At 36.7% G+C, this 22992-nt stretch overlaps 2 protein-coding genes across 5 annotated transcripts in view; one reads left to right on the forward strand and one right to left on the reverse strand.

Annotated features, from left to right (window-relative positions):
* The first annotated feature begins 974 nt into the window (after positions 1-974).
* On the forward strand, positions 975-20132 carry LOC112047548 (ninjurin-A). 2 transcript variants are annotated; one of them, XM_052885979.1, is made up of 7 exons: positions 975-1366; positions 11302-11404; positions 12057-12167; positions 14488-14562; positions 16327-16394; positions 17041-17214; positions 17926-20132. In XM_052885979.1, exons 1-7 carry the CDS (start codon positions 1190-1192, stop codon positions 18130-18132), a joined length of 915 nt encoding a protein of 304 aa, XP_052741939.1. In that variant the 5' UTR covers positions 975-1189; the 3' UTR covers positions 18133-20132. The 2 variants fall into 2 exon arrangements, with proteins under 2 accessions (XP_052741939.1, XP_052741938.1); XM_052885978.1 differs by having other exon boundaries at positions 976-1366; positions 14488-14610.
* Positions 19342-22992, reverse strand: part of LOC112047547 (eukaryotic translation initiation factor 5) — a 37943-nt gene continuing 34292 nt past the window's right edge. For all 3 annotated transcript variants that reach the window (XM_024084683.2, XM_052885977.1, XM_024084685.2), the window contains exon 13: positions 19342-22936. In XM_024084683.2, coding sequence (XP_023940451.1) covers positions 22817-22936 — 120 coding nt within the window. In that variant the 3' untranslated portion in view covers positions 19342-22816. The remainder of the gene's footprint in view (positions 22937-22992) is intronic.

Consider the following 22992-nt stretch of genomic DNA (forward strand, 5'->3'; position numbering starts at 1 on the left):
CGTGTTTTTTGTAGTTCACCTGGGGCAATTTGGGACATCTGTAATTGTTTTACCATGACAAACCGACAGAAAATACTCTACGTACGCTTCACTACGAAACCGGAGCATCATCAGATAACTCTATAACGTTCAGTTGCAAGGAGTCAATATTGCGTCACAGTCTTCTGTTTCATTATTTTATTACCGTAGCCGAATATATAGGATGTCCTTTATGTAGCACGACTTACAGGCTAAGAGGCCAATTAAATAATGAAATATATCTTAGCCGAAAATGTACGGTTCTTAAACTAGGTATGTAATATTGGTTTTTGCACTAAATAACAAAATCCCTTCAGTGCAATGTAGACGAACCATGATACTATGAGTTGGAAAATTACATAAGCGTTGACTTTGTACTCGGAAATAATTGTTAATCAGTATACATGTCAGGTAGGTACTGTTAAACTAAGTGTTCAGTCGGCGACGCCGTCGCCTGCCGCCGAGACGTCGCTGACTGCAGTCGACTGCCGTGGGCTGCCGCCGAGACGTAGCTGAATGCAGTCGACAGCCGTTGGCTGCCGCCGAGACGACACCGACTGCAGACGAGTGCCGTCGCCTGCCGCCGAGATGTCCCCGACTACAGCCGACTGCGGTCGTCGGTAGATTTGCCGTTCGTGTAAATGAATCCTAACAGCTGTTGTTGATTCCAGAACCTGTTAATAATAAAGTATATTCTAGTATACTAATGATCGTTAATATTTTTTACACGTAAAATCTTAATTAGATAAATATTGAATAACTTATTTAAACACTAGTTGTAAAAGTAACCTAATTCGGATTTAGTGAGTCAAAAGGGAAACGTAGGATTTTCCAAATTTCCGACACTGTAGACTTGTAGACACAACCAAACCGGTATTTTACAGATCAACCCATGGAATCTGCGGTTTGTCATACCGCGTTGTCGACGAATGAGAAACGAGTCCGACTCGACTCTGAGTATAGACATAGTGGTGACTTGCTTCGCGTTTAATTAGTTTGCTAAAATCGCGCTGTGGAGCGAACGCGCGTCGCTACAGCGGCACTGTATCGAAAGCTTGTGTTAAAACTATTTATTTTGAAAACTCATTAATTATTATTAACAAAAATAAACACCGTTTCATAACCGTCTTATAAATCGCGTGTTAAGTTTTTATAGTATTTTTGTGACACAATGTCTGAAAATCTAGTCAATAACAACAGTGTTGGATCGCCGGAGTCCCACAAGGTGCCAAAAGCTGTGGACCTGAATGATATTGAAATGGTGTTTGGAACTCCCACCACTCCCAAGAGGAGTCCGCAACCGGACGTTCATCTTATCACAAATGAGAAGAAACATGGAAAAGACACAGTAAGATTGTTTTGGATAATAACTTAATTAAAAGTCTCTTCTATAAACATTAACTCTAGTTTTACCTGAATTGAATTAACTTGTTATCTATTTTAGTGAAAACTAAAATATTTTCCCATCATGCATTGTTTTGTTTAGATACTCAGATCATATTAATATTACAAAAATCCCTTGGCTTGACTATTCCCGACATTTCCGACAATTATCGTTATGTTTCAACCAATGTGCACAAAATTTTGAAATCGTAAATACTTAAGCGGTTAAACCTTCATCTATTGGTGAAAACCACCTATGAATTGGAAGGTACCTAGTAGATACGCTAAGTAGTTTTCGAGTTTATCGCTAATAGACAGACTGACGCGGCAGCAGACTTCATTGTATAGATGATTGTTGCAATAAGTAGGTTTATACGTAATTGTTATACAAATATGTATTTATTTTATGTTCTCTCATAAAGTGTTAAAAAATGAATAATATAACTATAATTATTTTATGTACTTGGCTAAAAAATAATGCTTCTTATCCGTGTATTAAATAATAATAAACTAGCAATTAAATCTTTTAATTGTTTAAAATCAATGAACCATTTCCTGTAACAAACTGTAGTTTTATTGCAGGAAATGGTTCTTGGAGTCTATTATGGTCTTTTAAGGTAAACTAGTTAGAACTTCAATAAATCTGTTGGAAATTATCTGGGAACGTATCTACGCATAACAGGCAAATGTAGGTAACAAAATACCTATGAGGTTACTTGTATGAGTGCAAAGCGCTGATCATTACCTGCAGACCTTCAAATTATTAATGGCTTACGTAAAGTGTACGTATTGAACGCCTTTTTCATCGGTTCATATACAAAAATTGGTCGCTAACTATGGGCCTCATAAGAAGGCTCAGAGTCACACAGTGGGTGACGGAACAAATTATGCTCGGAGTATCTCTGTCTCTGCGTGATTGAATCAGAAATTAGAAGAAGAAGAACCAAAGTCACCGACATAGCTCAACGAGTCGCGAATCTAAAGTAGCAATAAGCTGGCACAGAGTACGAAGAGCCGATAGACGTTGGTGTTCCAAGAATGGCGTCCCCGCACTAGAAAGCGCAGTGTTGGTCGTCCACAAAGTGGATTGACGACATCAAGCGAGTCGCAGAGATTCGCTGGATGAAGGCGGGTCAGTATCGTGATGTTTGGAAGTCTCTACAAAAGTCTGTGTCCTGCAGTGGATATATTACGACGCCGAACGAGTTTTGCCACAAGGATCCCTTCTTATACTGACACGAATCACGGTAACTTAAATCTTCAATGGTTCCCAACTCACTTAGGTTTTTGAGGAATCTTAAATCAAATAAAATCAGAGTTCAGGTATTTCAAGTAGACTCACTACATATTCGTTAGGCTTTAAAGAAAAGCACTTCATCACTCACCATAACCAAATCCCTTCCCTGACTGTCTTCGCGATTAAAGGGAACCCTGACCTGCTAGGCTATTCTGTAACGACGTTTTTAACTCGCTATTACGAGTTTCGAATACATCTCTTTCTCTCTAACACGATACTATAGAATGAGAAAAATAGAAGTGAACACATCGTTACAGAATAGCCCTACAGATAAGTGATGATGTAGTAAGATGGAAGCGAGCTAACATGGATGATGTATGAGTTTATTCTACCCATACCTTTAACGGTTTTTTCGCGTATGTATGTCTTTGTCGATAGGATGTTATGTAGCTACAGCCGAAGCCTACCAGCAGACCTGACTTGACCCAATTTAAAATCTACAAAATCCTAAAATACCCGAACTGGGAATCGAAACCAGGACTTCTCTGTTAAAAATATTATTATCAACTGTACCAGAGAGGGTTGTCACATCAGTTGTTAGCTGAGAAAAGAAAACTTGATCTCTGCTTAATATTCTCGTCCGTGCAACAATTTGGTTAATGAATGCAGTCGCACTCCACAGCTACTTAGTAATGTAGAAAGCAACCAATTAATACTTACATGGAAATATTGAATGTATTAGCTTATAAAACGTCCATTAGCTCATAAAAACATTTCTGCTTAAATGATTTTGCGCGTAATTCAATTATAAACAATCACAAAGCAGAGGAAAATATACTAGACTAGCCGTCGCCTTGCGATTTCACCCGCTTAGTTTCCATTCCCGTGGGAATACGGGGATAAATTATTATAACCTATGACACTCATAAATAACTGGGCTTTGTATTAGTAAAAGTATTTTTGAATCGGTTCAGTGGATCCAGAAATTATTCCTACAACCTCACAAACAAGCTAACTCTCCCTCTTTATAATATTAGTATAGACTAGCGAACGCCCGCGACTTCGTCCGCCCTTAGTCCTCCTTAATCCAGCCCTTACAGTAGTATCGCTGTAAAAATGGGGTAACTTCTCCCGTTTTCCCAACATTTCCCTTCACTGCTCTGCTCCTATTGATCGTAGCGTGATGAAAGTATACTATAACCTGCCCACGAGTATAAAGAATAATTTGTACAAAGTTTCATTAAAATCCCTCGAGTAGTTTTTGTTTCTATAAAGAACATAAGTATAGATTAGTATATTAATATTAGTATAATTCACGGATATAAAAACGTATCTTAGGTGCTTTATGTTGTATGGTATTATAGATACAATTTTACATAAAATGAAGTGGGTGGACTCGGGTGTAGGAAGATGAAGTAATTGCGTTATGACGGAAGGAGGTACAAAAAGTCATTCAATTGAGATCAAGAAACTTTAGTCCTGTCAAGACATGGCGTTAGGCAATAATAATGGAAATGACTCAGAATTGAATCAATGACTTCTTATAACGTTTCTTTAATTAATCGTTTATATCAAAAGCAATTTATTTACACAAAATCCGCATTATTATATTATATTAAAACGTAGGTACATAATTAAAATAATAGTCTACCCATAAATCGAGTGTAAAGCTAGTATTTTAGGGTTAGTATAGCCTGCGACATCGTCTATGTCTTAAGTTTCTCGCATACAAACTTTTTCGACCTTTCTTAACAGTTCAAGTTATTTTATTATTCGAAAAAAATAGATCAAAGTTAAAAGCTCTTCCTAGGTTAACAAACTTTAAATTTCGTAATTTCTATCCATCTACGAATAATAAGACCGATACTCCTCCGTGTAACATACACCAACTTTAAATGTAAACTGTACGTGCTTTAATACTGGAACCCTCGTAACTTTAATTTTAAGTTTTCGACTTTAAGCCTAATTGAAATAAATTAATTATGAGTATTACCTTCAAAGAAAACGACGGCTACGTGGTGCAGTGGTATGCGCGGTGGATTTACAAAACGGAGGTCCTGGGTTCGATCCCCCCAGCTGGGCAGATTGAGATTTTCTTAATTAGTCCATCTCTGGCTGGTGGGAGGCTTCGGCCGTGTTCGGCCCTCGGCTAGTTACCACCCTACCGGCACAGACGTATCGCCAAGCGATTTAGGGTTCCAGTATGATGTCGTGTAGAAACCGAAAAGAGTGTGGATTGTGTGTTTTCATCCTCCTTCTAACAAGTTAGCCCGCTTCCATCTTAGATTGCATCATCACTTACTGATTGATTGTAGATTGTAGTCAAGGGCTAAATGTCTGTCAAACCTCTCTTTCCCATTTCTCGTCCTTACCCGACTCTCGCCTACGGCTCGGGATAGCAATATGCTGTGATTTTCAACTTACCGCACTTATCTATATCATAACTAGCGTAAGCCCACAACTTCGTCCACGTGAAACCTTATCTCTAACCTACCCCTACCCTAAGTATACTATGTCCGTCTCTTGCTTCTAAGCTACTTTCCCACCAATTTTCAGCCATATCAGTCCAGCCGTTCTTGAGTTATTACTAGTGTAATGTAAAAACGATTTTCTTTTACACATGTACTATTATCAAATGTGTATTATGCTTAAATTTAACATAACATCCATAACAGTCTTCGTGATCTTGTTATAGAAGAGTGCATCCAACTCTGTTAAAGATTTCTTACTGTTACTTTGGAGACGAGAAGCAGATATAATATGACCTGTATTCCGTTATATGACTGGTCAAGGTTGAGTTGCCAAAGTATCGACGTTCAACATTCCTGGAAATGTTAAAAAAACAAACAGGTTATCCGCATGAAACGAACGTTCGGTAGTTTCACAACGCAAAGTAATTGTTCAAAGTTCACGTCACAGAGGTCGTCGCCCTCGCGAACGTCGACTCACACTTGACGTAATATCGAAACTTAACCTTCACACCTCATACCCATGTAGCGAACAAGTAAACAAAAAACAAGATGTATTCTGGTAAGATACTTTAGTTAGTAGCAGCGGCGTGGACTAGGATTTTAACAAGGGATGGGTTCCTCAGGAATCCTCAGGGTAGGCAGTGTTTTTTTGGATTCATGAAGTGCACGCCACTGGTGCTAAATTCTCTATGGCAGTAAATTACAGAATAATTACAGGCAAATTACAGTAAAATACAAATTGTTGCAAGGTTTACAGGAAACGCCATTTCCAATAGTGATAGGTTTTCCATAGTAGTAGGTTTGGCTAACCCTATCATTATTTTGTAAGCTGTACTCCGACTAAAATAGATTTTTTAACTAACTTCAGCATAATGATCGGTAATTCGTAATTACCAAAGATTTCAGTTTAAAAATACTACGAGGAAAATATTAAGGTGAATAACCCTTCGATACTGAAGTGATTTTCCCTGAGATTTTCTGTGAAGTTCATATGACTGTCAACTGAAATAACCTTGAGAGTTTGGCGCCGCGCCACGACGTTTATCGAATCCGATGAGACGATTTGTGACGTCACAGCTTCTGTAAATCACTTCTAGTATTTGTTTATTTCGTTACCATACTACAAACTGTAATGTAAAGTAATATCTAGCAGACGCCCCGCGGTTTTACCCGCATAGTTCCCGTTCCCTTGAGAATACGGGGATAAAATATAGCCTATGACACTAACAAAATAACGTGACTTTCTAGCGGTAAAAGATTTTCAAAATAGGAACGCTAAGTCGCACGCACGTCTTTGTTTTTGCCAGCAAAAAGGTAACGTACCATGGCCGAAACCGGAAAATTGGAAAATTTTGAGAATAAAAAAATCACGCTTATCTCTGAATTTATAAAATAGATTTTCATGACATTTTCAGAGATCTTAATAAGCTATGTGTCCCACAACATACTCGTAAAGGTATGTTTCATTGAACAACACATACAGAAAAGTTATCCGAAAAACTAAATCGATAATCGATCTAATGCAATGATTTCAGTCTGCAGTCCATAGATTTAGCTTTTGAATATTTACTCTTAGCATGAGCGAGACATTATTATATAGACTATGTATTTTATAACTGTAACCAGAAGTGCAGCGATGAAATATATTTCCTTTAAAAGTGCATACTGCACAAGTGCACAGCTGATGTATGACGTGGATATAATTCTCAGAATGTACCGTAAGTGCAGAGGAAACTGTACTCGGTCGTTAGAACGAAGGTCGCGTCACTATCATAATCAATTGTCAATCATACGACCTTCGTTATTATAGTAAATGAACGTTTATTAAACCGGTGGATTATCTACATATATGATGCACTGCGGTTTTATCCTCGTAGTTCCCGTTCCCGTGAGAATACGGGGATAAAATAAAGCCTATAACACTCTTAAATAACGTGTCTTTCTAGTGGTAAAAGAATTTTTAAAATCGGTTTCGTAGAACCGGAGATTACTTACTTACCACCACAAACTTTACCTGCTTATAATAATAGTACCTAAAGATTAACATCGTGAGGAAACCTGCATACCAGAGAATTTTCTTAATTCTCTGCGTGTGTGAAGTCTGCCAATTCGCATTGGGCCAGCGTGGTGGACTATTGGCCTAACCGCTCTAATTCTGAGAGGAGACTCGAGCTCAGCAGTGACCCGATTAGGGTTGATAATGATGATGATGATGATGTACTATGTCTTCTTAAAAAGTCTTATAAAAGTCTTGTCTACTTAAAGTTTTTAAGGAAGAAGAATGCCCTACAATGCTTGCTCCATCGCAATTCACTATACAGGGTGATTCGGACTTTAGTGCGGACATTTTTTTTCGTGGTTCTGTATCATTAATAGAACATAAATCTACAAACAGTTCGATACATTTTATGTAATTTTTTTTTTCAATTTATGTCTCAGAAATAACAAAATAATGGACACATTCCCAAACAAACTGCGCAACTGCTGGCGGCACTTTGTAAGACCCGACAAAGAAATACCGGCAGTAGTCATATCGCTTCGGCTTCGGCTGACGGGGTTGGCAGGGGTGAGGGGATCGAAAAATCCCTGAGGACGCCTGCCGAATTGCCGATGGGCGACCAGTGACAGACAATCTGCCGTCGCTTGCGCATTTAAGTCGAATCATCCTTTAATGCAAAAGTTTGCGTAATAATAATCATCATTTGTATTTCATTATTCCAATCGAAAGTTTATAATTTTTATTATTACTACGCATTATTGATGGTCCTAAGCCCAATAAAGTATGAAGGGAAAATCGATACTCAACTCAAATGTGACGACCTTTAATTATTATAAAAAATAATAGGTACAAAAATAAACGTAGAAAGGTCAACGGCCCTCGGCGCGGGCGTTCGCTAACCTAGTACCTACCAGCTGATTTTGTAGTTGCCTATTACTGTGCTATTACTTAGTACAGCGATAGGGTGACCCTCAAATTCTGTTTAAATGTTTAAACTTTAGCTAACGATAACTTTGTTATTGTTGAGTTAAAAAAAAAAAGAAAAAATACGTGTTCATTAAATTTTGTTTATGTACAAAATATAAAAATATCCGTACTTGAAAAAATTTCTTCCTGTATATGGGTTACTCGTACATTCCTAATGACTCTGAGGATGATCTACATACTATCTACATACGGCTGCATTGATGCTGACGTCTTTCTAGTTACATACACGTGCAATTCAATTATTAAAATTTTAAAAAAAACCATAGAAAAATATTAAATAACGATTTTTAAGAAAAACTAAACATATAACTGAATGATTTAAATACTGAATATAAAAAATCTTTTTGATTAAGTAGAAATTTATATTTTACTTTCTTTTATTTTGCAGAATATAATGTCAGGAAGAATTTTTTTAACAATGTTAAATCCCGGTTTCAGTAAACATTTTCAATTTTATTGTTGCACGGGATTACATAATCGATACTGAAGCTAAAAATATATATTTTATTTGTATGTGTCTATCGCAACTAAGCTAAGCGCAGTGTTGGCCGACCCCCCACCAGGTGGACTGACGATATCAAGCGAGTCGCAGGGATTTTGATGTTTGGAAATCCCTACAAAAGGCCTACGTCCTGCAGAGGACGTCCATCGGCTGATATGATGAAGATGATGATGATGTGTCTATCTGTCTGTCTGTGTTTTTTGTTGAGCAGACATCATGCTGGAACTACTGAATTTAACTTTTAATTCAAATAAAACTTGGCACAATTTGAGACCATAACACGGAGAAGGTTATGGGATAATTTTTGTCACATTACAAATAGGTACATTTGGTTTTATTATATGTATAACACATGCGAAAATATTATAAGAAGCGCGTACAAATAGTAGTTGAATGTTTACTTCGAGTTTCAGGCTTCCGCTAGTTGATATATAAAACACCACTCTAACGACAATGGGTCTATACTATAAAGCACAGTCAACGGCGTGCATAGACGCAAACATGCACTGTCTACTCTGAGAACCTTTACAAACCTTCAACAAGAAAGGATTTTTGTACATACAGTGCCTACCTTGGTTAAAAGCCTTGTGTACGTCACACGAAACTGTACTGTGTAGTAAACGTGCTAACATTAAAATGATAACATTTTTATAATATGTACATTGTCCAATGTCCATTACTGATTGATCAATATTTAAAACAAAATGGGGATTTAAGTACTTAAAATTTATATAGGTAATATTTGTTAGGCACTTAAAATTTATATAGGTATATTTTATTATATTTTTATCTAAATATTTGTCTTAAAATCGTTCAAGGTACAACTGATTATCTAATAACGCGGTTAGCTTACGTTATTTGGACTACGGAGTACTCGCTAATTGATTTGACTCTAATGCCCATTCACCTTGACACCATCTCTGTTATCATAAATACCTTCGTTGTGTCTGGACTCTCAGACATATAATTAGTTGTTTTAGTAAATATTAGATTGTTTTTGCAATCAGCTGTTGTGGAAGGCGGTGCATTTTTTTGTGTATTCTGGTGCATATTAATTTTTCGGTGATCGGATCATTTATTTTTGTACCTAAAGCGATGTTCTCAATTCAAATTGTATGTATACTTTATACATTTACATGTCATAAGTTGTCATCATCGTCATCATCATCATCATAAAAATCATCAAAAAAAACCCTACAGAAACCATAGAAAATCCCCACGATGCAATGTGAATGGGTAATTTTAATGCAAATATCTACCTACCATTTTATTGTAATTATCAACTTTATAAAAAATGGGAAGTAATAATAATGGCGTTATCTAGATGTCGACTTAACAACGTAATTTTTTAATACGCTCGTTAAGCACTTTGTAGTAAACTGTTGGTTTTCCAGTGAAATTACCCAGCTGTGAATATAGGTGAGGGTATAATACTCATGCAATCTGCGGTATAATTACCTACCTACCTAATTACCTACTTTAAAGTGGTTAGGACGTAAAAAAGTATCAAATACCTGAATTATTATGTACCTACCTACCCAAAATATTTTGTACTAGCGAACGTCCGCGTGGAATTAAGTTTTTCACAAATCCCGCGGGAACCATGGATTTTTCCGGGAAAGTATGTGTTAATCCAGAGTAAAATCTATTTCCATTCCAAATTTCAGCCAAATCGCTTCAGTAGCCGCAGCGTAAAAGAGGAACAAACACACAAACTTTCGCCTTTATAATATTAGTGTGTTTCAATTTACTTATTACGCAGTTTTCTGTTAAAAGTGCGAGAGAGAATCAATTCGTTTTGGGAAATTCTTCTTCTTTTGTTTTGGTTTTCGCAGTGCCAACCTAGCAAAATGCACTTCGCCAATGTAAAGTTTTGAGGAGCCTCTTCTCTCTCGATATAATTCTTCTCGTTCAATATACTAATTAAGTAACATTTTAGAATACATAATATACTTAAATAAATATAACTGTTGTCCAAAAAGTCCCCTTCGATCCGATTCATCCCACGTCTGCCAAAATCTATCTATAGATAGCTACGAGCTACGTCCTGTCCATTCGTCATCACATCTGACAACATTGACTCATTGCACAGTTCAGGGGAAACCCTGTCGTCAGCGACTGCACTCAATATTTTAATTACAAGTACTTTAAGTACTACAAAATGAATTATATTAAACCATGACCTTACTCTTTTGTTGTGGTTATAAAAGATTAACGGAAAATGCATTTTAAGCCTTACTTGATAATGACAATTTGTTTGTGATTGTTTAGTTGTGTATTCGAATAATATTACTTTTGAATCATCAATAATTTGTTATTATTTTCTGACATTATTATAAAAAATATGATAAATAAACTAAACAATAACAATTCGATAGGCCCCTAAGTGTGCATAGAGTACCTACACTAGTAGAGTGGAGCTTTTGTTAAAGCACGTCAAGGAATGAATTACATCTATGCTTATTTCTGCTTTTTTTAATATTTTTTATTTATGTTATGACAAGTTAACCCTTAACTGCGATTTCACTGATGTTAAATGCATGAGATCCCGTCTAAGTCTACCCATACCTCTGACGGTTGCTACACGGCATCGTACCGGATCGCTAAAACGCTTGGCGGTACGTCTATTTGGATGTGCCGGATGTTAACGATGCATTGTTAAATTAACAAAATGTCTGCAATTAGTGAATATTGTTTGTTCCAGCACTCGCTCAACGGCAAGCAGGGCGAGAGTGACACGGAGGCCACGCCGTCCACGCAGCCGCTGTTGGAGCCGGACAAAGGGCGGAACAAGCCGCCTCTCGCTGGTAATTTTTTTTGTTTTATTTACTCGTTTAGATACAGAAAAGGCAAAGGTATTATACTGTACAGCCATGTTCAGTGTATATGTCATAAATTAAAGTCCAGCGTCAGTCATTGCCCGTCAGTCCGGTCAGGTCCTAGTCAAATCATGTCTCGCTTTGTTAACGTGAAAGCAACCTTATCAAAGCTTTTAATAGAGTCCACACTCTTGCTCAACCTTGCTCCACTTCACTTGTACACCTTTACAGAACTATATTGAATATAAAATGCTTTCTACTTTAAGTAATAAATTCTAAAATGCAGCTAAAAACGAGACCTAAGTAGGTACATATGATTCCTAAGACTTTCCTGTCAAACTCTTCTCTCCGCTGTCTCTTCTTGCTTTGTATGCTACGGCTCTCTAACGAGGGGTTGCCATGATGCTAAATGTATATCGACTAGGTCATGTCTTCTCTTGATATATAAAAAAATACGTTTTGTACATGGAAAATACCTACCTCCCGTAGCTACCAAGGTCCAAATTCTACAGTGGTCTACCACTTACATTGTATAGCATACCTATTAGCCAAAGTTATGCCCATCACACTCTTGATCCATTTTAACTAAACAGAAAGGTAAAGGAAGAAGCTTCTCTCTGATATTCTTTTGTATGTAAAGGTCCAGAGATAGACGACCTCGATGACGACCACCACACCGCCGTGACTCCGTACCCCGGCATCGACGACGGGCTGCTGGAGCCCAATGGGAAATCACCGGGACATGACGAAGGTAGGTATTTTAACCCACCCAATATATAGTTTGAGACGAATCAATGTGAAATAGCTGCCGTGATAGCCCAGATATCTATCATACAGGCAGAGGTATCACGGCATACCTGGAGATATGCCGTGATACCTCTGCCTTCGATTCCGGGGGCATGCACCTCCAACATTTCAGTTGTGTACATTTTAAGAAATTAAATATCACGTGTCTCAAACGGTGAAGGAAAAATATCGTGAGGAAACCTGCATACGAGTACCAGAGCATTCTCTTAATTCTCTGCATGTGTGTGTTTGCCAATTGGTGGACTATTGGCTTAATCCCTCTCATTCTGAGAGGAGACCCGTGCTCAGCAGTGAGCCAAATATGGGTATAATTAATTGATTTCAATATAATAATTTTAATGGGAAAACCTTTTGTCAATAGCATGAGTTGCTCTACAACATCAACCTCCTACGCATGGTGACGCGACACCATATGCTCAGATCAATGGGTTTTCGTCGACAACAGGTTTTAACTTTTACATCATCAAGATCAATCCAATCACACCATCTAACTGGTTTTCTTGATGTGGTGACGTGATAACCTGTTATCAAAATATTACATTTGCTTCCGGACTCAGATCTGTTTTGCGAATACCTACCTACTGCCAGTCATATCTTGTACTTTGAGGTTATGGATAGGAAAAAAAATGATTAACTGGTTATGAAAAAAGATTTCACTTGCACATACACCTACTTATGAATAGTATATACTAAAGACTACTTCGCAAAAAGTATTCTGTCGTCGTAAGATATATCCGAATAATTTAATATGTGAAAAAAATAAAGTGCAATTATAACTTCTTTAACTACATAGTTCTATTCGTATTTGTGTCTAGCGCCTATACTTGTTTGTTGATTTGTTAAATTATCATAAGAATTCACGGAATGTCCCAATTTAAGGGAACAATCTAAATTAAACCTGAAACGTTTGTGTGTAATTTGTTCTGCGAAATCTTGGCTCAGGATCGCGTGATGACTCTCATTTGACATTTCTCATAAACGCCTTGTCAATGACCGCTCAGTGTTTGCGATCTTTAAGCTCCACTACTTCGCCTGGTTCAGTAGCAAGGTCCAAATAATAACCATGTTTGGAACCCACATTAGGCATAGAGCAGTGTTCAAAGACCTTTAATGTTAGTCATTTGAAATTGCATCACCCAAAAACGCTGTTAGGTAGGTATACTGTAACAAATTACGTACGAATGTCGATTTTATTCGACGATAACTTTGGAGAAAAAACATACGGAAAATTTCAGTTATACAACATGCAGGCGCATCTTGATAAAGCAGTGACATTAAAGATAAGACCTGATGTACAACAATACAATATAATGTACAAAAATATACAATGTGAACTTATCAATGCTAACAAAACATTATCATATCATAGGTAGGTATCTACCACATCCGTGTGTGGTAGCATTATTTTACTGCGGTGGTAGGAACTGATTTTAGGTCTGACGAGCAAACTTTGTCATTGTTGATAACCTATTTAATTGTTTTGCGGTGCATCGACGTAGGATTACGGCCAGCCTATCAGGTGACCTATTTGCATTATGTACTAAGTAAAACTGTGACGAGGCTGTTTTTGCAGCTAGTTGAAATCCGCAACTTCGTACCTATGCATGTGATTAAATTCTTTTAAAAAAAAGTTGAAAATTTATGAAAAGAAATCTATAAAGATGTAAGATTTAATTTTTGTTGTTCGAAACTATTGGACCGATATTAGAAATTCTTTCGTCAATGGAAAGCGACAGTAGTAAGAGTAACAAATGCTATATTTTGTCGCGGTATTCTTATGGGAATGGAAACTACGCATGTAGAGAATTTACAGACGGACGGAAATTGTTTTTATTGTTGTTGTTTTTTGTGTCTCTTTATTATCATCTCTGCTCATATTATTTTAGTAATTATAATAATTAATGTATACAGTCACGCGGTTTCCACTGTTTCTCATGATATTGTACATACCTACTAAAAATAACCGTGTTATATACTCACCTACCAAAACATATACCTTTTCAGAGAGGGAAAGGCTTTCTTTTACGGTAGGATTTTATAATGACATGAGCACGCTACGACGACGCTTATCTATTCTTTTTTTTCTGATTGTGTTAGTGCCGTAGGCTCCATATGAGACCTCAGCGGCGTCACCGGGGGGTTTGGGCGAGCGCAGAAGCATCGCCTGATGGGGTCTGAAGGCAGAAGCAGAATAGATGGGCGGAACGACTCTCTAAGGAACCTCGGCTTAGGCTTACCTATTCATGGTAATGTATTCGTTTCAGACAAAGAAAAGCACGGTGACGACGGGTCCCACGACACGGTTCCGACGCGGGACGACGGCGTCGGCACGGAAGACGGTAAATGGCCCTGGACGTCCACCGACGAGACGGACTATCCGGGATACGGTGATTGGCTTCATGCACATATAACACACATCTCGCTCTCACGAATAAGTTAAATAGGAGGTTGTTTTTCTGAGATGTCAAAACTTATCGTTAGGAGCGTCAAGATTTAACGTTAGACATTATAACACCAAGCCTTGAATCACAAGCTTGAAGTTTCAAATTATGTAGTTGTGTAACAATAGGTAGACTGACATACTACCTACTTAAATAATATGGGAGAAATATAAAAATTTACAAAATCATTTCAATTCAGATTTGCTTATTTATTGACGATTGTTTTAAGGATTCCAAACGAATCTACGTAAAAATACAAAAACGGTACCCTTGCAGGTACTCACTTTTGTTATCTCTCGCATGTCTGTCTGACCGTCCGTCAAAGTCAATTTTCTCTGAACCAATTATATTGTTTTAATATCTAATACTTACGATACGAGTCTGGTCCGGGACGAGTGGTGGTTCAATTAGTGCCCTAAATGTGCGAAATAGACTACCTAGACCAAAGTAAAGACTAGATTATAAATGATATTAATATTGTAATAAGCACTGCACTGAATCTCCCTTCATTATACCTACAAATGTATTTAAATATAAAGAGTATTAATTGTCTTGGGTAAATGGTCATTTTATTATTCATTTTAAGTAAAAAATAATTATTATGAGTACACGCTTGCTTTATATAGTATATAATTAATTGTATATGTTTAAGGTTGCATGTTGCATGCCTGTAAGTGACTCACTTATTGTTACTTGTGATAAATAAATATAATAATATGAACCTGTAGGTACTATGTCACTAAGTAGGACATTGCTGCTGTTTCATGCAGCACCAATGTCTAATGTCTATTTCATACAGTACTTAGTGACTTTCCAGGTTTTACCTTTGTCCATTTTATACGAACATTGCTTCTGATTGGCTACAACTTTTCATAATTACACTAAAGCAATGCGTGAAACATTTCGAAGCAATGCTGCTTGAATTCCTTCACGCCACATCTACAAAATCTATTTAACTAAAATCTGTAATGGATACAGATTTTACCCTGGAATAACACGTAGGCTACTTTTTATTCCGAAAAATGTTATGGTTTCCGCGGAATTGGTGAATAACAGAATTAAACGAACGGAGCTGCAGGCGTTCGCTAGTACTCAATGAATATTTAGTGGATCTAAACTGCATGAATATTTATAGGAAGCACGAACCTTGCATGATAGATACATTTATGTATAGGTACCTACTTATTTATCTTATCTTATTCTTTTACCTATTGTATTTATTATTTGGTTATGTCATAATATGTGGTACTGGTGTTAGCACAACTTTTACTATTATACGCTATGATAATGTTATGTAGAACTCTTATCAATATAGGTAGGTATAACCAGTATTATACCTATACATAAAATGCTAATTCATCCAACTTTCTAGGACTAGGAGTAGAAGCAGGCATTTATTTATCGAAGATGATTTTCTATGACTACATAATTTAAAGTTATATTGCTATATCTATTTACCTAGGTAAGTACCTAGGTATGTACTACAAAATATCGACGGAAAGTCAAATCTGGGCTTAGACCAATTACTTACAAATGGGTTTGATCCCAGATTTGACAAAATACCCCCAACGTACTTACCTACCTACAAGTATTGTTTCTGTGCCTAGGATCCATTATTTTTTTAGATATTAACAATATGTAATAGTGATATTTTATTTGCAGATGGGTTCAGCGGAATCGGTCCACGTTTTGGCGTGGACGACCGGCCAGGCTCGCCTATGGCTCCCGGGGTAAGATTACGAAACATACTTATACCTGTTAAAAGGTTATTTCGAGTTTGGACCCTCCTTGTTGGACTTTTCCATTGTAGTTGATGGGTGACAATTTTTTTTATTCTTTACAAGTTAGCCCCTGACTACAATCTCACCTGATGGTAATCACAATCTAAGATAGAAGCGGGCTAACTTGTTAGAAGGAGGATGAAATGCACACCCCTTTCAGTATCTACACGACATCGTACCAGAACACTAAATCGTTTGGCGGTTCGTCTTTTCCAGTAGGGTGGTGACTAGCCACGACCGAAGTCTCCCACCAGCCAGACCCTGCCACGCAGGCCATAAAATTATATTTACTAGATGTTAATGATCGGCACCATGTTCTTCAAGCCACAAGGGTGTCTTCAAGGCGCACCACCAATTTTTCAGATCAGGGCTGCTTTTGTGATTTTCCTGATAAAAAGAAACTCAATATTTCAGAGCCTGTAGGACTCTAAACAAGGGCCTCATAATCAGATGCCATAACTCGTAGGCAAACTATTAAGCTCAAGATATAGGCAGTTAGGAAAGATAAATAACCTCGAAGTTGTCTCGGGAGGAGTAGAATCTGTTAGATTTGCTACTTTGGATGCAACATTTGATCCGATCTATTTATGTCCAGTCGATACCAGACGTGAACACCTACCAGCAGAAGAAGAACTTGGCGCAGGGTATGATGGACCTGGCGCTGCTGTCGGCCAACGCCAACCAGCTGCGCTACGTGCTGGAGTCCTCCACCGCGCACCCCTACTACTACCCCAGCCTCACCTTTATCTCGCTCAGTATCATCTTCCAGGTACCTACTAAATGAGCTATCTATAAAATTCACCGAAATAAAGCCTAAAGGGAAAATGCCCATTGGCCAATACAACATCGGTCCCGGGAACCCTGGTAAACCCCCATGTAAAATGAAAATATGGAATTGGTTAAATGTAATAATTATGTATGAATAAGGATCTATCTGTTGAAATACTTGGTTTAATAAAAGTATGTAGGGTAATGATACCAAAAGTTGAACGGACCCCAATAGATGAACGTTTGTGCTAAACTAAAATACCGAATATAAACTAAACTACGCTACTTACACGTGTGCAATATTTTTAACCACACATATGGTTTGAGATCCGTTAATAGAAATATCCTATTTATTAACAGGTTATCAAAGCTTTTGTACAATTTTTTCTTTTATAAATCATTTTGAGACGCCACAGCTAACAAGCCGGGTGTCGAAAGTGGTGTTTTATAACTTATTTACCTATGTTTAATTCATCATTATCCATCATCATCATCATTATCCATCATATTAGCCGATAGACGTCCAATGCAGGACATGTGCCTTTAGTAAGGATTTCCAAACATCACCATCCTGAGCCGCCTGCATCCAGCGGATCCTGCGAGTCACTTGATATCGTCAGTCCACCTGTCGGTGGATCGTCTAACACTGCGTTTTCTAGTGCGGTGTTCTATTCTAGCAAGTTAAGTTATGATTAAATAATTCGTGTTCCAGGTTGCAGTGGGCATCGGCCTGATAATGAACAGTCGCTACGACGTAAAGGACGAGAAAGACATTTGCAAGGCGGACAAGATCAACAACATGACTGTGCTGGGCGTCTTCCTCGTCACCATCATCAACGTATTCATCACCTCCTTCAGTGTGGCCTCTCCCACCGTGCAAGTAGCTGGCACTGGTCAGGTCATACAACAGGCAGGATAGTACCTGCTAGACCTCACTTTAATAGAACAGCCAGTGCTAAAATGTCACAAACGCGTTCCTCGTCGCAATCAGATTCGGCGTGCAAGCCACTGGCAATGGCCAGGTCTTACAACAAGCAGGGTAGTGCCTGCTTGATGTCACTATAATAGAACAGCCAGTGCTCAAATAGCACTGTAAGGTCCCTTGTCCTTACCGTAGTAGCAGTAAGTCACCGTCTCACCACTACACTATAATGGCCAGCAGCACTCGTCCGCCTCCTCTCGATGCCAGCAATAGACTGCCCCTCTCTCGCCCACTACCGGTGTATATATAGACAAACACTACAGGCACAATCGGGATCCTGGTCGCAATCACATTCAGCGTTGCCTCTTCCACTGTACAAGCCACTGGCACTAGCCAGATCATACAACAAGCAGGTTAGTGCCTACTGGGCGTCACTTAGAACAGCCAGTGCTCAAATATCACGCGTTCCTCGTCGCAATCATATTCAGCGTGCTTGGATCTCGCTCCAGTTTACTTCGGGCCGGCGCTACTGGCACTAGTCAGGTCATACAAAAAGTGTGTGTGCCTCCCGTATGTCATTAAAATAGAAGTGCCAGTGCCTAAATATTACTTTTACATACTTACTAGTAGGTATTCATCGTAAAAGAAAGTATTTGCTACATTATTCTGAGGTAATGGATTTTCCATTTCCCCGTACCATTATGGTACTCTTTGTATAAAGATTTTAATTAGATTTAATTGCTCAAAGCTAAGTAGGTTATTATACCTTATGAAGACTTTTCGTAAGCTCGCATTTATTAATTAGGCTATAAGTTGTATTATTTGTAGAATCTCGTAAGAATCTGTATATTTACTAGATATTAGATACATAGTGCTTTTGCATGAATTATTTTTTTAACAGTTTTGTAAATTGTATATTTATTAGAATTAATAATAAAATGTACATACACTGAATTATTGGTTTCATTTGATAACGACATAAAGAGAGTTAGTATAAGTTGAACCTGTACGGTATATTGTATATGTGGCATTGTACAACAAGAAGGGTAACTTATATCTGAAGGGACCGCATATGATGCGACTTAAATATATTCTAATTATTTTAAGCGATTAATCAAAATTATTGTCATTTATTTAGAAAAACAGGTCAATGAGCCTTCCTCTATGAGCACATTGCACAGCTGAGTGATATAAATAAAACAATAGTTTCTGTAGAATCCAAATGTATTGAATACAAAACAAATCCGATAAAATCGACAGGTGGCAATTTCATAATATTCTATTAGTTAATAGTTCTCAAAATGTCCGTTGGCACGGACAGACTTACCGACTGACCAACAAACTGTATTTCAAAACCTCACGCGTCTCCACTTTACTTCACAAATTAATCTAAATTACATAAAAATTGATGAACACGTCTGTAGAAACGCGTTCCGCCAAAGAATCAATGAAAATGTTCTAGGAAATGTAAAATCAATGTTCTATAATCGAATTAATATAATTCCTTTAGGTTCTAACTCTTTTCAGCAAGCTTATTATGTAACTCGATCAAACTCTGAACTACATCGTTATAATAAGTCACTACATCGTTTTTCGTCATATTTTCGTATAAGCAATTATCTAACATCGTATTCTCAACGAAATGACATGAGTATCTTCTTTTACGTAATTTCGTTGAAATAATCATGTTAGATGATCGTAAAACGAAAAATCACCGCCACTTGATGTAAAATGACGTAATCAAGATCATTTCGTTGAAATAACTATGTTAGATGATCACAATTACAAAAATACGATGAAAAACGATGAAGGGACTTATTATTTCAATTTTTCAGTGGCTGCACAATTTAGTGGTACGATTTGTGGGTTCCAGTCTTTTTGAGCTATAGACCAATTGATTTTACAAATGCAGGAAAATGTATAATCAGTTTCACAATATAAAAAATAATATATTTGAATAAAGAATATATTTAAAAGGTAAAAAAAAAAAAAACTTTTAATCAACTTCGTGCGTAATTGTTGCCAATTTAAAAATTAAACTATAAACTAAATTAATATACATATTTTTTTTTTCAATTATTACTATACGTAATCAGCTATATTTTGTGTTATTTATAGATAATAAATACAGTCACACACATTTTGTGACTCAAGTATTGATTCATTCGAATAGAGATCACGTGACCAACCTCGATGTTATTCCAGTATAAAACTACATCCCAAAACAATAAAATTGTATTCAAAATAAAAAAAAAACTATGCAATTTTTAGGAACATATAACGGGGGATAGAGAAAAGGGTGATTTTTAGTTCACCCTGGCCTTATAAGCGAAACACATCATGAATTGTTACTTTATATTATAAAATCAATATTTCATTTATTACCACAACATCATGTCTCTTGTATCAAATAATTACAATCTTGAGTAATTTAGTTTTTCATTTATGGTTTTTCTGTATAAAAGAAAAGGTACCAAGGTTGGCATCTTAATAACATTAATAATCCGTGTAAATAAACCATATTTTATGTTTTATTGTTTAAAAATACATACAAGGTTCCAATGCATATTTTTCCATTATTTATTAGGTATATTCTTTATTGTAATAATGAAAGTAACAATAAACGAGTGTCCGCCAGTTTCCAAAGCACATTTATCGATACATCGCTACAGACTACTATACGGGTACACGGCTATGATACATCTATAAATATCTTATCGTATTAAGAATCAATTTGCACGGCAATTTTATAAAACATCCGCTAAAATATAGCGCCGCTTGTAATCGTCATGTTCAGACGGCAATTGTTGTAGCCGCACGTTTTCGCTCATTGTATACTCAGAGGCACAACTATCCGCCCACTTTAATATACTCACGTCATGTTAAAGTGGGCGGATATTTGTGCCTCTGAGTATAGTTACAAATAATAATCTTTTTTTTTTAAATACAAAAGTATATTTTAGTTTTTGTTACTTAATAGTTCAATTTCAACAACTTAATTATTTGATTTGACAAGCTTTAAAATAACACTAAGTATTACTTAAACGATGGTTTTAAATATGTAGTTATTTGTAGACAAACATGTGACATTCCAGTATATCTATATATAGATATAGATGCTGCAATATGGCTGAAATCACTCAGAAATGACTTCAGTGTTAAACACGATGCTGGTGTAACACAAACTTAACATGGATGCTCTGCAAGTTTAACCGCACGTCAATTTTTTGCCGTCTGAACACACCCTTAATAAAAATGCATAATACACTATTGAAAGTTTTAAAATATCTAGATTAAATTGTCCCAAAATTGTAGAGAATCAGCTTCTTTAGTAAAAGTAATTAAACAAACTAATATAATAATTGTTTTTCATCATTTACATACAACGGTTTTCACCATATTATATAATACAAACGTTTTTGCAAAGCTATCTCCAAATTTTGTACGTTTGTTTGTACAATATTTGGAGATAGATTTTTGCTATTACTAGTTTTAGTAATAGCAAAAATTGGATCTGGAATCAACTTTCCAGTCTATTTTATAGCCCTTGTACTTTAAAATAATTTAGTAACAATTTCTTGTTACCAGAGATTTAATTAAATGTATAAATCAACGTATTTCAAGACAAATGTTCTTTTTTTACCAGAAGCTGTTTCTCTGTCCTACGTTCGTTAGTTTTTGAGATTTAAAATGTTTCTAATTTTACTTACAAGTAGAACGACTACTATTAGGTAATGTTTACAGTAAAAATGCAGCGCACGTCGACTTCTACGCTAAGCTTATTGGTAACATGTTCCATTGAACTAGGAGGGGAGGAAAATTGTTTATTTAAAGTTTATAACATTTTGCGTATGCATTGACATCGCCAGTATTCAAAAATAAAAAACTTTATTATAATAAAGAGTTTTATTTTTAGTTCTAACTATTTATGTGTAATTATTAATTACGAATTGCCCCTTAATATTATTTGTTAATCAATAATTAACACATAATATTAAGGGGCAGTGTACACATTCTGATAAGTCTCGGATAGTCTAATCGCAAGTTAGTTTACTTTATATCAAACTAGTAGACTGTACGCGGTTTCACCCGTTTCATACGTTTGCATTGTATCATTTTTGATTTCATCAACATTTTAAATATCAGGGCAAGGCTTGTAAATAAACTGTTCTTTTTGTCTAAAGCTTGATTGGATAAGCGATCAAGAACATTGGATTTTATTGGTTTATTTATAAGGTTTATCTTAAGTTCTGTAATGTGACTTTCGATAGACTGCAAAATGTGTTATATTTCTTTCAATATGCAGTGTTTGATTCAAAGTTAACATTAATTTCCTTTTTTATAATTTAATTATAATATTTTAAGCCAACAGTTTCAAATGTAAATATGCTAATATATGAAAAGCGAAATTTAAATTATTTACATAAAGAAAATACAAATCTTTTTTCTCTATTATAATGACAAAGACAAAATTTGTGAAGTAACTATCCGACAGTCATCAGAAGGCGATCAAATCATCCCAATCTATATCCAAGTATAGATATCTATTTTAAAGTGATCCTTTTATATGAATTAAAAAAAATCACTGACGGTATCAATAGCATACGTTGACAAATGTCGTGCGTGTGGAACTACTGGGGGGAGGTGCGGTAGGGGTAGGGGTGGGGGTACATGGGCGCGTCTATATGGCATCGATGTCGACGTCGATCTCCCCGTCGTCCTCGGGCTGCGGGCGCGGCGCCGGCGCAGGCGTCGCCACCGCCTTGATAGGAGTCACCTTGGCGCGGTCGTCGTACTCGATCTGGGGACGAACAGTACGGGTATTGTAGAGGAGTATCACGTCGGGGTCATTCCTTA

The sequence above is a fragment of the Bicyclus anynana genome, chromosome 16 (assembly GCF_947172395.1).
Source record: "Bicyclus anynana chromosome 16, ilBicAnyn1.1, whole genome shotgun sequence".
NCBI lineage: Eukaryota > Metazoa > Arthropoda > Insecta > Lepidoptera > Nymphalidae > Bicyclus > Bicyclus anynana.